The sequence below is a fragment of the Aquarana catesbeiana genome, linkage group LG08, assembly GCF_042186555.1.
Source record: "Aquarana catesbeiana isolate 2022-GZ linkage group LG08, ASM4218655v1, whole genome shotgun sequence".
Classification (NCBI taxonomy): domain Eukaryota; kingdom Metazoa; phylum Chordata; class Amphibia; order Anura; family Ranidae; genus Aquarana; species Aquarana catesbeiana.
The window spans coordinates 21763563-21776813 of record NC_133331.1 but is presented as its reverse complement, the minus strand read 5'-3'; the positions used below and the strand labels follow the sequence as shown (position 1 = coordinate 21776813).

Here is a 13251-nt window from a genome sequence, read left to right as displayed (position 1 = left end):
TTGTCTTCCCCGGCCTCTTTGTTGGGAGGAGGACTGTGGGAAAGAAATAGTCTGTGAATGTATAGATAAATCAGAGTTATTATTGATGCCATAACCATTTCTACCACGTATGGATTGAGATCTACCATGATTGGGGTCAGAGTGCCATTTATAGGCTCTTTCCTCTTCGAAAGCCCTTTTGTCTCGTTGAAGTTTCCTGTTTTTTTTTATCAGGATGTTTTTATTAAACTGTTCTAAGTGAATTTTGAGTTTTTGTTCTGATTCAGAATAGAGAGGATGTGATTTAAGGTTCATCATTTGCAATTGAGTCTTCTCCAGTTGTTCATCAAGATCCACTAATCTTTTTTTGTATTCATCAATCAATAAGGTCATCATGTTTTTGGAACATAATTTTAGATTTTCTTCCCATGCTGTTTTAAAGCTAGAGTCGATATTATCAAAGGTAGGGAAGATTTGGATTCTAATGCCCTGTACACACGGTCGGACTTTGTTCGGACATTCCGACAACAAAATCCTAGGATTTTTTCCGAAGGATGTTGGCTCAAACTTGTCTTGCATACACACGGTCACACAAAGTAGTCGGAAAATCTGATCGTTCTAAACGCGATGATGTAAAACAAGTACGTTGGGACTATAAACGGGGCAGTGGCCAATAGCTTTCATCTCTTTATTTATTCTGAGCATGCGTGGCACTTTGTCCGTCGGATTTGTGTACACACGATCGGAATTTCCGACAACGGATTTTGTTGTTGGAAAATTTTATATCCTGCTCTCAAACTTTGTGTGTCGGAAAATCCGATGGAAAATGTGTGATGGAGCCTACACACGGTCGGAATTTCCGACAACAGGGTCCTATCACACATTTTCGGTCGGAAAATCCGACCATGTGTACGGGGCATTAGTCCAAATAGATTCAGATTTTTAGTAATATAATCTTGAAAGGATTTAATGTGTCAATGTAGCAACGATTTTTTCTCTAGGATCTGATTGAGCGTGGAGAAAGTCATTGCAAGTTCAGAATCAAGAGACTCTTTCTGTTCAAATTCAGTGTGCAATCTGGACATAAGTGTTGTCCATTGCTCTCCCTGGTAGAATGCCATAGTGGGAAAAAAAAAAAGAGAAAAAGGGGAAGACACGAGATGGGGAATAAGTACTATATCATATAAAGGAAACAAAAGCACATCCGGTTTCTCAAAAGTTGAGGGGACTTACACAGGTATTTGCTACCAAGGATAATTAAAGGATAAATTTCAGAGAGACCGTGTTGGTGTGCAATATATCTGCCGTCATCCTAAATAATATTAAAAGAATTTATCTGCAACAAAGTGCATGTGGTGGACGCCCCTTTGGATTTTAAAGGCAGAAAGAGAGTGGAGAGAGTAATAACCATAAAAGGCACCAGCAGTGCCAACTTTATTAATGTGCAAAAGTTGAATAAAATTGTCTAAAAAGACAAGGCAACCATATACAGTCAATAATTAATATCTGAACAAAAAATAGTATCAAAGACATATAGAGCATATATAAATAATATCACCCAGTGCCAGCAACCCCAAATCATCCACCTGTATGGGGTAGGCCTGATGGGGGTAGGTGGCTAGTCCATATTTCCCAACATGTTTCGGAGAAGACCGTAGTCACATTTGTATATTCTTTCTTCAGGGGAGTTATTTTACACACAGATGGGTAGAGAAAAATTATCTCTTGTCTCTAAAACATAAATATAGACATCAATGAGTAACAGAGCAAAAAACAGAACCATATGAATGGTCTATTGCATAGCCGTCTTAAAATTACAAAGAATCATTATAGTACTTACATAATAAGACTCATGTCATGAAAAGAAAGAAAAAGCAGATGAAAGTGTCAACGTGCTGGTTGTAAGGGTCCACAGGTGACAGAGGGAACGCCAGCGATTATGCGCGGAGCCACATGGGCACCTTCACAAGGGACGCCTGTATCCACCCTATAGCGAACAATGTCGGCATTAGGGAAAGGATATGCACATAAAGAGAGGCCAAAAAAGATATGTAATTTAAATTTAAGAAGATCCAAAAGTATGTAGGGACTGGCCCTATTAAGATGTCAATTTCATAAAAGGCACAGTTCTTACCTCAGTTAAGATGGTAAATCAAAGATATTTTCTGCTAACAGTGCAGTGTCTGTCAAGTGGAGATAATAAGTCAAAGGCATCTGCTGCTGACAATCCGGTGTCTGCCACTGTGTTTGCATGAGACATCCGGATGTGAGCAAAGGGAGTGACCAATATAAAGGGAAGTGGACTGCTCAACAAGAGTACTCAACCTAGATCAACTGTGTTGGAAATCAGCTGAGCTGTGTTGAAAGTCAGCTGAAGCAATGAGATCGAGGGTGTATGAAGAGTGGCCAATCAAGGGCAAGCCGAGAGGCAGTCCTGGCCGCTGCATCATCACGCCTGATGGGCGGGGACACGCCTCAGGGGGCGTACCTCAGGCACAAGGGCGCGCGGCGCAGCCGTGCCAGTGCCTGGCGCGATGGCGTCACGCGTCAGCGTGCCGCCGGCGGGAAGGCCTCGCCGTCGTCATGGAGACGACGGCGAGGGCATGTAAGCGCTCCGCCAGGTCCAGGACGGAAAGGGGGAACCATTACCGTCCTCGGCGGCGGCAGGGGGAGCCCACCCGCCGGGTGTCAGTGCACAGGCAGCACCACGGAGACCACAGGCGCCCAGTACTGCCACCTAGTGGATGGAAAGAAAAAACAATCAGCCTGTTGAACAAAAAAGGGCAATCACAATATATCATATAGAGACATACATGGGTGGTGAAATAAAATAAAAAGAAATAAAATAAACATTCTGACATTTGCCAATATCCAATGCCTGTGATTCACCACCATCTTGTGAGTTGCCAATTTGTTTTTAAATCGGAGTTCTATCCAAAAATGGAACTTCCGCTTTTCGGATTTCTCCCCCCTTTGGTGGCACATTTGGCATCTTTCAGGGGGGGAGCAGATACCTGTCTAATACAGGTATTTTGCTCCCACTTCCGGGCATAGATACCCGAGCCACCCGCGGCTATTTACGCCATATCCGGCGCCTCCTCCGTCCCCCACGCTGTCTTCTGGGAGACACACAGGTCCCAGAAGTCAGCAGGGACCAGGGGGATCGCGCAGCTCGAGTCGCGCATGTGCAGTATGGAACCAGGCTATGAAGCCGCAAGGCTTCACTTCCTGATTCCCTTATCGAAGATGGAGGCACCTCCACCCAAGAGCCGAGGGATAGATCGGCTTTGGTGCCAACACAACGCCCTGGAGAGGTAAGTGTCCCTATTTTAAAAGTTAGCAGCTGCAGAAATTTTGGTGGAACTCCGCTTTAACAATTAAAACCTACGACTTACGCTGCACTTTTGTGTCATATCAGCACCTACACATTAGCTGTTTCCACTGGCAGGAAGAGCCTGACCAATGGATTTGGGCTTTACAGACATTATTATTTAAGCCCCCTTTTCAAATGAGGACCATTGTTTGTGTCAGAGGATGCAGTATTGATAAAAGTTGGTTATTACAAAAGGTCTCCAGCACTTTTTAAAGCAGTGGTCTCCAAACTGCGGCCTAGGGGCCAGATGCGGCCCTTTGCTTGCTTTTATCCAGCTCTTGGGCACTATTTTACACCAATGTTCCTCTAAGTTCCTACAAATGACAGCAATGATGTGATGTATTTCCTCTCAATGACACCAATGATGGAGCACAATTCCTACCAATGACATCAGCTATGGGGCACATATCCTCCCACTGTCACTGATAGGGGATTGTCTGCTCCCACTGATGCTGGGACACTTTGATGGCCACAGTCTGGCCCCCCTAAAGCCTGGAGGACTGGAGGACTGGCCCTATGTTTAGAAAGTTTGGAGACCCCTGCTTTAAAGCTAGCCAACAAGTAAGTTGGCTATAAGTTTGTTATTACAGAACTATTTAGGCTCGCAACAATAAAAAATATAGCAGAGAATGATTAATTTTGTGTGTTGTTTGCTTTGATTACATTTTTTTTATCATAATAGGTAATGAAAACTAAAATAGTGAATAGCTGTACTGAATGTAATTTATTTTATATAGGATATCAGGCAGTGCTGAAATACAAACATAAGGATGGGTCATACAGTGAATTTGAAAGTATATCTCCAGAGGGTAATCCAGAGGGTAATACATGGTGAGTTATTATCTTTATTATGCATTATTTATAATATGTGGTATAATGGATCAAATAATGAAATATTTCTGAATCCGAACTCCAAACAAGCAACATCAAAAATATGACAAAGTAGGGGCGCATGCGCGGCTCTCGATCATGATGGACGTGCTCTGAGTGAGCTCCGGGCTCCGTCAGCTCTCCGAGACCTCCGTACAATGATGATAGACAGCAGAAGCATCGGGGGTAACCCTGATTGAACACTCTTCTCCTCGGACACCCCATGGGAAAGGTTGGCCAGCAGCGGCACTGCTACAATCCACTGTTTGGGCCGCGCCAGGGATCCAACATGGATCGGTATGTTACTAGGCCGCAATCCTTGGCCTTGAGTTCCCCCGCTGGCCCCTTTGCTACGATGCATCCATTATTGGGGACGGAGGGAGCTGGGAACCCCCCTTTCCTCGTGACACAGAACTCGGGCCCCATACCCCCCCTGTTCCAGAAGTCCTTACCCCGGACATCTTAGATGCCAAACTGCAGCTTCTTCTTCAGCAAATCACCCGATCCATGTCGGCTGAGGTGAGCAAGATCTCTGCAGAACTGAGGGGGGAAATCACCCAAATCGGGGAACGCACAGATGCCCCAGAGCATAAATTTGATGAAATGGTGAACTATGTGCAAGCCATAGAAGATGAGAACTCCAACCTTAAACACTCAGTCTCTCAGCTACAGCTACAGCAGGAGGACTTAGAGAACAGTCCGCTTCAATGGAATCCCTGAAATTACGGGAGATTCCGCCTTGCGCCCCTATCTCCTGGGGCTTTTTAACACCCTGGCCCCCTCAGTGGTGGATGTGGACTGGTGCCTGGACAGGGCTCATCATTCTCTGGACCCAAAACCTCCGGCTGGAGCTAGGCCCAGAGATGTAATTGTGAGGTTTCACTGACAGCAAGGAGGCCCTGACTTTGGCCACACGCAACAAATCCCAGATCACATACCAAGGGGCTAAGCTGCAGATCTTTAGTGGCCTCTCCCCCATCACCCTGGCAAAATGACAGGGAGCACAGTGCTGTGTGCTGGACTTCAGGTAGTATGAGTTACCCTGATATTTTTTAGGGGTACTCCTTTCCCATCCCCGTGGGGTATTAAAGTTAATGTTACTGTTTTGATGCTTTTTGATGACTGTTTTTGATGAGCTACCTCTTGCCAGACTCTTATTGCTTCTGCCGAGTTCACAAGGAGAGTGGACGGTCCCCTCTCTCTCCCCTGAGTCCCCTTGCTAGAGACCCCCATCTGCCCCTACCCGACCTCTGCCATTGTGCAAGGCCTTCTGAGATGCAGATGTGTCTCAGGCTTCTAAATCTTGGTTTTCCCTTTTTTTTTTGGATGTCTTTGTTTTTATTTCTGTTTTTTATTTTTTTTCAATATGTCCATGCTCATATGCCAGCTCTGTAGGTTGAGGTCACAAATTTTTGTTTTAATTTCATTGTTATGGTTTCCTTCTCAAAAGGTATATATGTTCTTCTACAGGTACTAAAGGGCTAGTCCCTATTGTTATGCTCATAACCATTCACTTAACCGTTTTTATGCCTTCTATGTTATGTTTCTTCTTAGGGTTTTTACACTAATGCTAGCCATTATTGAAGCTTTGTCCCCATGGCGTTGAAGATCATGTCATATAATGTAAAGGGTCTGGACTCCATTCAGAAGCACTAGATGGCTCTGAAGGAGTTCAGATCCTCAGGAGCGGATGTGGTCATGCTCCAGGAGAAGCACTTTTGGGCAGGAGGTAGTTTGAAGTTTGCCTCCAAATTTTTCCCCACCTCCTACCTGGCCTCGGACTCCACGGGCAAGGCTGGGGTGGCAAATTTAATTTAAAAATCCTGTCCCATCAGGGTCCAAAAAGTACACGCTGACCCTCATGGGAGGCATCTTATCCTGGAGTGTGGCTATATGACCTCTTCTTTCACCCTAGTCAATATATATGCTCCCAACACTGGACAGGTTGACTTTCTCAACAAGGTTTTTGACTCACCTCAATATCGCTCCCAACCCTTCATGATTGTTGGAGGGAACTTCAACCTGATCATGTCCCCCACTAGAGACAATCAAGCTATAATAGGTGCCATCTCTGATTATAAGGTTAACACTACAAAAACCGAACCTCTCCCTTTCTTTTACAAAGGGTTTTATTGATAATCATAGCAATTTCACAGTTTAACAGTGTAGATAATGCATCATGAATAAACATAACAAAAAGTTTAGCATCTTATAAATAAAATAAGTATGCTAGTAAATCAGAGAAAAACAAAACAATAAGAATATAACAGAGGCTGAAAACATTTTTGAAAGGGAGGTTAAAGAAGAGCTAGGGGCAGAGATTAGTTGAGAAGGGAGGAGTAAAGAATAGGGGGAAAGGAGAAAAGAGGAAGAAAAGGGGGGAGGGTGGGTCCCCGCGGTGGGGAGCAAGAGTGCATTAAATCCGAAGAAGGGTGGTATCAAATCTAGTGGGTTTATTATATTCGACCCATGGCCTCCATACCTTCAGGAACTTATCATGAGTGTCCGAAAGGACAGCGGTCAGCTTTTCGTTAACCATTATATCATCCATGCGATTCTTAACCGCCTCATAACTTAGTGTCTGTGTCTTCCATGCCCTATCTATCGTTAGTTTGGTTGCAGTAAAGAGATGCAGAGCCAGCTGGCGCTCCGGGCGAAGCAGCTCCGCAATTGGTTTGCAGATGAGTGCCTCGAACGGATCCTTTTTGAGGTCAGCATGGAGTATGCTTCGGAGGAGGGAGTAAACTCTAATCCATAACCTGCGTACCCTCGGATAGGTCCACCAGATGTGCGACATTGTGCCCTCTTGGGAGCACCCTCGGAAGCACAAGGGAGAGTAGGCTGGAATGAACCGGGCCAGTCTAGCAGGCGTGTAGTACCACCTGTAAAGTATCTTATAGGCATTTTCTAAAAAGATGACATTCTTTGAGCATTTGGATATTGCTAAAGTCATGACCTGCCAATCCTCCGGATCGAGCTGTTTTCCTAGTTCCCTTTCCCATTGAAGGTGACAGAGTCGTGTCGGTGGTTTTTTAGAGGTAATAATAGAGGAATAGATCAGTGATATTAAACCTGAGGTTTGGGGTCTTGCTCTGCAGAAGTTCTCGAAGGGGGTAAAAATATAAGGGGTCGGTTGAGATTTTATAAGCCCCTGGAGAAAGTGACGAATCTGCAGGTAGCTATAGTGTTCACGTAATGGGATATCGTGAGAGGAGCGTAGAGCCTCGAATGATATTATCCTGGTGGGGGTGAAAAAGAGTGAATGTCCGTGAATCCGTTTGTCTTCCACCAGGAGAATTGCTGGGGATTTTCCCAGCCTGGTGGGAACAATGGGCACTGGGGAAATTGAAGTAGGGGTAGATGAGGAGAAATCAGGCCGGCCGAATACTTTACAGAGTCCCACATGCGAAGGGAATGGGCCAGACATGGCCCCGTCATGAGAGGACGATGTGTGGGAGGGAGCCAGGGCAATGAGGAGATTGGTGTTGGGTGTGAGTCCACTAGGTCCATAGTGGCCCATAGCGGCATTTGGTGTTGTGCATGGAGTTGGGATAACGGGGCTATGTTTGCAGCTATATAGTAGGCTTGTAGGTTAGGGACTGAAAGTCCACCATTGATTCTGTGGGCATATAGTATTTGCTTATTGATTCTGGGGCGGGTAGAACCCCAGACAAATTTCAGGATTTTGCGCTCATGTATTCGTAGGATATGCCGCGGGATCGGGACCGGTAGGACTCTAAAGAAGTAGAGTAATTTCGGCAGGTATGTCATACGAATTGCCACGATCCTGCCGAACCAGGATAATGGAAGATGAGTCCAAGAGGACAACATGTCCGTCAGCTTCTTAAGTATAGGAGGAAAATTTGCCTTATAGTGTCCCGCGTAGGTTGGGGTGAGCCGGATCCCCAAGTAGGGTAATGAGGTCAGCCATTGGAACGTGAAGGTATTTTTTAGGGTTATCAAGTCTGAGGACCGAAGATTAATTGACATGGCTTTTGATTTGGTGGGGTTAACGGACAAGCCAGAAAGGGAGGCAAAAGAGTCTAGTAAAGAGAACAGGTTAGGTAGGGTGATTTTAGGGTTTGTTAGGGTTAGGAGAATATCATCTGCGAACAGTGATATCTTATGGGGTGTCCCTGCTATCTCAACACCAGTTATGTCCGGGTGGGATCGGATCGCCTCTGCCAAAGGTTCCATCCGAACCTCTCCTTTTACACATCCCACCTTCTCTTCTATCTCAGCTCAAGGCATCCTACCCCTATAGGTGGTGCTCCACGTCCCTTAAATACTTGGGAGTCCACATTACCCCCACCTATTCCCCCCCCTGGTTTTAGACATCAACAAATCTCTACAAAGTTGGACTAAATACCCCCTCTCCCTCTTAGGCAGGGTTAACGTACTGAAAATGTCTGTTCTGCCTAGGCTTTTATATTACATTGAAACCTTGCCCATTGCCATATCCCTTTCCCAACTTAACTCCATCCAGAGAAATTTCCAGAAATTCATTTGGAATGGTAAGGCCCATTGCATTGCTAGTTCGGTTGTCCTTACCCTAAGATCTAGGGGGGCCTGGGGGCTCCGGATATTGTTAAACACTATTATGCCTCACACTTAAGGGTCATTGCCTCCTGGTCAAGTTTGCAGGCCCCTACCCACTGAGCAGACATTGAGAAAGGGGTGTTATATCCGGTTCACCCATGCTCATTAGTCTGGTCTCACTCGTCCTATATAGATACAATTTTTAGTTGTCAATGTACTGCACTAATAGATTTCACACTAACCGTCTGGCGTAAATGCCTTAACAATCTTTCTCTTTCCTCCCCGTGCTCCCCCCCTTACGAATGTGCTATTTAAACCGTCCATACCTGATAGCCTATCCCTGGGACATATTCTCCCATGGATAAATACCTCCTTATTTTAACTCCGGAACTTAGTCCACCCAGTCTCTCGCAGGCTTTACACTTTTGACACTCTCCGTGAGAAGTTTGACCTAGCCTCGCATTTGTTCCATTTTTATTTGCAAATTAGGCATTTCTTCCACTCCCAGGCTCCGCTCTTGACCCTTGATAAACCCACCCCTTTTGAATACCTATGTGCGCAGGGACCCCACCAACTACATTTGGTTTCCTCTATTTATCATATCCTCCAGGAGTCAACCCCCCCTCACCGAGGTAGGGAAGACCGATAGCGCCACCAACGGGTAAACCTTTTCATGACAGTACCCCCCTCAAAGGAGCGGCCTCCGGACGCTCCAACTAGATGAAATTGTCCAAGGTTTATGGCCTCAAACCGAACAACAGATGAGGGCACATCAGGCTGGGCATCGGGTACTTTAGGCTGGGCATCAGATACATCAAACCGGACAGCGGGCACTTCAGAGCAGACAGCGGGCTCCGGGTCATCGAGCTGGGCAGCAGGCTCCGGGTCGTCGAGCTGGGCAGCAGGCTCCGGGTCGTCGAGCTGGGCAGCAGGTTCTGGGTTGTTGAGCTGGGCAGCAGGCTCTGGAACATTAGGCCGAACAGCGAGCACCGTAAGGGCAGGCTGGATCACAGGCACCGGCTCAGCAGGCTGGGTAACGGGCCCCGGCCCAGTGGGCTGAATAACAGGCCCCGGCCCAGCGAGCTGGACACCGGGCACTGGTCCGGCAAACCGAATAACGGGTACTGGCTTAACAGGCCGAGTGACGGACTCCGATTTAGTAGACTGAGTAAAGGGCACCGGTTTAACAGACTGGGTAACGGGCACCGGCTCAGCAGACTGGGTAACGGGCACCGGCTCAGCAGACTGGGTAACGGCACTGGCTCAGCAGACTGGATAATGTGCACCGAAACTTCAGGCTGACACATGAGCACCGAAACTCCAGGCTGACACACGGGCACCAAAACTTCAGGCTGACACAGGGGCACCAAAACTTCAGGCTGACACACAGGCACCGAAACTTCAGGCTGACACACGGGCACCGAAACTTCAGGCTGACACACCAATATCAAGACATCCGGCTGGAAAGCAGGCAACGAGACACCAGGCTGGAAGGCAGGCAACGAGACATCAGGCTGGAAGGTGGGCACATCAGGCTGGAAGGTGGGCACATCAGACTGGACAGCGGGCACATCAGACTGGAAAGCAGGCACCAAGACTTCGGGCTGGAAGGCAGGCATTGAGACATCAGGCTGGAAGGCGGGCACATCAGGCTGGAAAGCGGGCACATCAGGCTGGAAAGTGGGCACATCAGGCTGGAAAGCGGGCACCAAGGCATCAGGCTGGAAGGCAGGCATCGAGACATCATGCTGGAAGGCAGGCACATCAGACTGGAAGGCAGGCACATCAGACTGGAAAGCGGGCACATCAGACTGGAAAGCGGGCACATCAGACTGGAAAGCAGGCACCAAGACTTCGGGCTGGAAGGCAGGCATTGAGACATCAGGCTGGAAGGCGGGCACATCAGGCTGGAAAGCGGGCACATCAGGCTGGAAAGTGGGCACATCAGGCTGGAAAGCTGGCACCAAGGAATCAGGCTGGAAGGCAGGCATCGAGACTTCAGGCTGGAAGGCGTGCACATCAGACTGGAAAGTGGGCACATCAGAATGGAAGGTGGGCACTGAAACTTTGGGCTGGAGGGCAGGCATCAGGACATCAGACTGGGAGGCAGGCACATCAGACTGGATAGTGGGCACATCAGACTGGAAAGCGAGCACCAAGACTTTGGGCTGGAGGGCAGGCATCAGGACATCAGACTGGGAGGCAGGCACATCAGACTGGATAGCGGGCACATCAGACTGGAAAGCGAGCACCAAGACTTTGGGCTGGAGGGCAGGCATCAGGACATCAGACTAGGAGGCAGGCACATCAGACTGGATAGCAGGCACATCAGACTGGAAAGCAACGAGACTTTGGGCTTGAAGGCAAGCACCAAGACATCCGGCTGGAAGGCAAGCATTGAGACATCAGGCTGGAAGGTGGGCACATCAGACTGGAAAGTGGGCACATCAGACTGGAAAGTGGGCACATCGGGCTGGAAAGCGGGAACATCAGGCTGGAAGGCAGGCACATCAGGCTGAAAGGCAGGCACCGAGACTTCGGGCTGGAAGGCAGGCATCAAGACATCAGACTGGAAAGTGGACACATCAGACTGGAAGGTAGGCACATCAGGCTGGAAGGCAGGCACATCAGGCTGGAAGGCAGGCACATCAGGCTGGAAGGCAGGCACCGAGACTTGGGGCTGGAAGGCAGGCATCAAGACATCAGACTGGAAAGCGGGCACGTCAGACTGGAAAGTGGACACATCAGACTGGATGGTAGGCACATCAGGCTGGAAGGCAGGCACATCAGGCTAGAAGGCAGGCAGATCAGGCTGGAAGGCAGTCACCGAGACTTGGGGCTGGAAGGCAGGCATAAAGACATCAGACTGGAAAGAGGGCACATCAGACTGGAAAGTGGACACATCAGACTGGAAAGTGGACACATCAGACTGGAAGGTAGGCACCTCAGGCTGGAACAGGTTGGTTGGTTTGGAAGCAAGTTGGGTTACTGGCAGGATCGTGTGAGTGGGGAAGAACTTCTGTTTCTTCTTTGGCTGGAGATCTGTGGGTGGCTGTAGGACTGTAGACAGGAGGTGAGGCATACTGAAACAAAGGGCTGGGATTTGGCAAGGAAGGGGGAACAGCAGCCAGAGGAAGTTCTTGTGGGGAAGTTGCAGGTATTAGAGAAGAGGCAGGTGGGTTAAAGGCAGGATAGGTGCAGGAAGTAGAAACAGGGCATTGATACTTGGTGAGGAGAAGGGTATATTGGACTGTAGCTGAGGTTGCCAGGGGTGATGGGAGAAGGGACATCTGAGCAGGCAGGTGTTTAGTAGCCGGTCTGGGTTGTGGAGAGCTGACAGAAGCTGGGCATAACAGGTCTGACCATGCCTGAAGTACAGGTAGCACAAAAGTGGGCTCACATACCCTCTATCTGACCAGGGACTGCACTTCATCGATACAATTTTTCAACAACTGTTTGTGACAAACCGAATAATGCTCCAAAAAGGATGCAGAGTCATCCTCCAACAGCCATACTAAGGACGCAACCTGGTTAATGCTGAAGGGGGGAGAAAAGTCATCATGGCCCTCTGGGATACAAGGCAGAGCCAGCTCTGTACACATTCCAATTAAAGGCTGAACATCCTCAAACAGTATACTGCCCTGATTGACCACAGAGTGAGCTAAACAGATAATTTCCAGCAGCTGATCACTGGACCACCCTTCCAATGTCTGGCGGAGATATTCAGAACTCTCTGTTGCCAGCAGAGCATAATAAACAATTATATCTGAATTCATCCCAGCAACATGAAATGGAACTGAGATGGTTCCCCGGTGCAGCCACTTCTGGTCAGAGATGGCCTTGGTATACTGTCATGAACAGGTGTGACCAGATTGTGTGGACTGCAAAGAGGAAACCAAAACGCATGTAAAGTGAATAAGAATAATGTTTATTTAAGATAAGTGATATAAATAAACAAACACCCCAAATATAAATAGTGCTCAACCAACCAACAGAAACCCACAGACAACAGATAATATATACAGCCAAAGGGAAGTACCAAAATCAAACACGTTAGCCAGGCCAGGGTCATGCACAGGGGATCAGCAACTGAACAAGGGCAGGATAGGAGTGGGAGATAATGGATGGGATATGGCTACAAGGGTATAGGAACACAGGAGGGACAGGATCAGGATGGGATCGGATACAGGCTCAGGAGCAGGCTCAGGTTCAGATACAGATACAGATACAGGTTACAGATACAGGTTACAGGTCAGGGCGCAAGGAAGAAAGATACCAAGGCAAGCATGTGAGGGCTTGCAGGGTATTTATAAGGCTGCAGTAATTGACCTCACGTTACACCTGAGCGCAGAGGGTGCTGTCTGCTCCACACTGCCGGAGTACACCCGCTGGTGGACACCGGTACTACGGCCCAAGGATGCAACAGTGCCACCAGCAGGTGAGTCCTCATATTACAAGTCCTAGGTGTTGGAAGACACCTGCTGGTGGAC

At 47.9% G+C, this 13251-nt stretch overlaps 1 protein-coding gene across 1 annotated transcript in view; it reads left to right on the top strand.

The window, feature by feature from the left end:
* Positions 1–13251, top strand: part of LOC141105632 (alpha-2-macroglobulin-like protein 1) — a 351206-nt gene that overhangs the window by 240938 nt on the left and 97017 nt on the right. The window contains exon 25 of the mRNA XM_073595595.1: positions 4090–4183. Within this exon, the coding sequence (XP_073451696.1) occupies positions 4090–4183 (94 nt within the window). The remainder of the gene's footprint in view (positions 1–4089; positions 4184–13251) is intronic.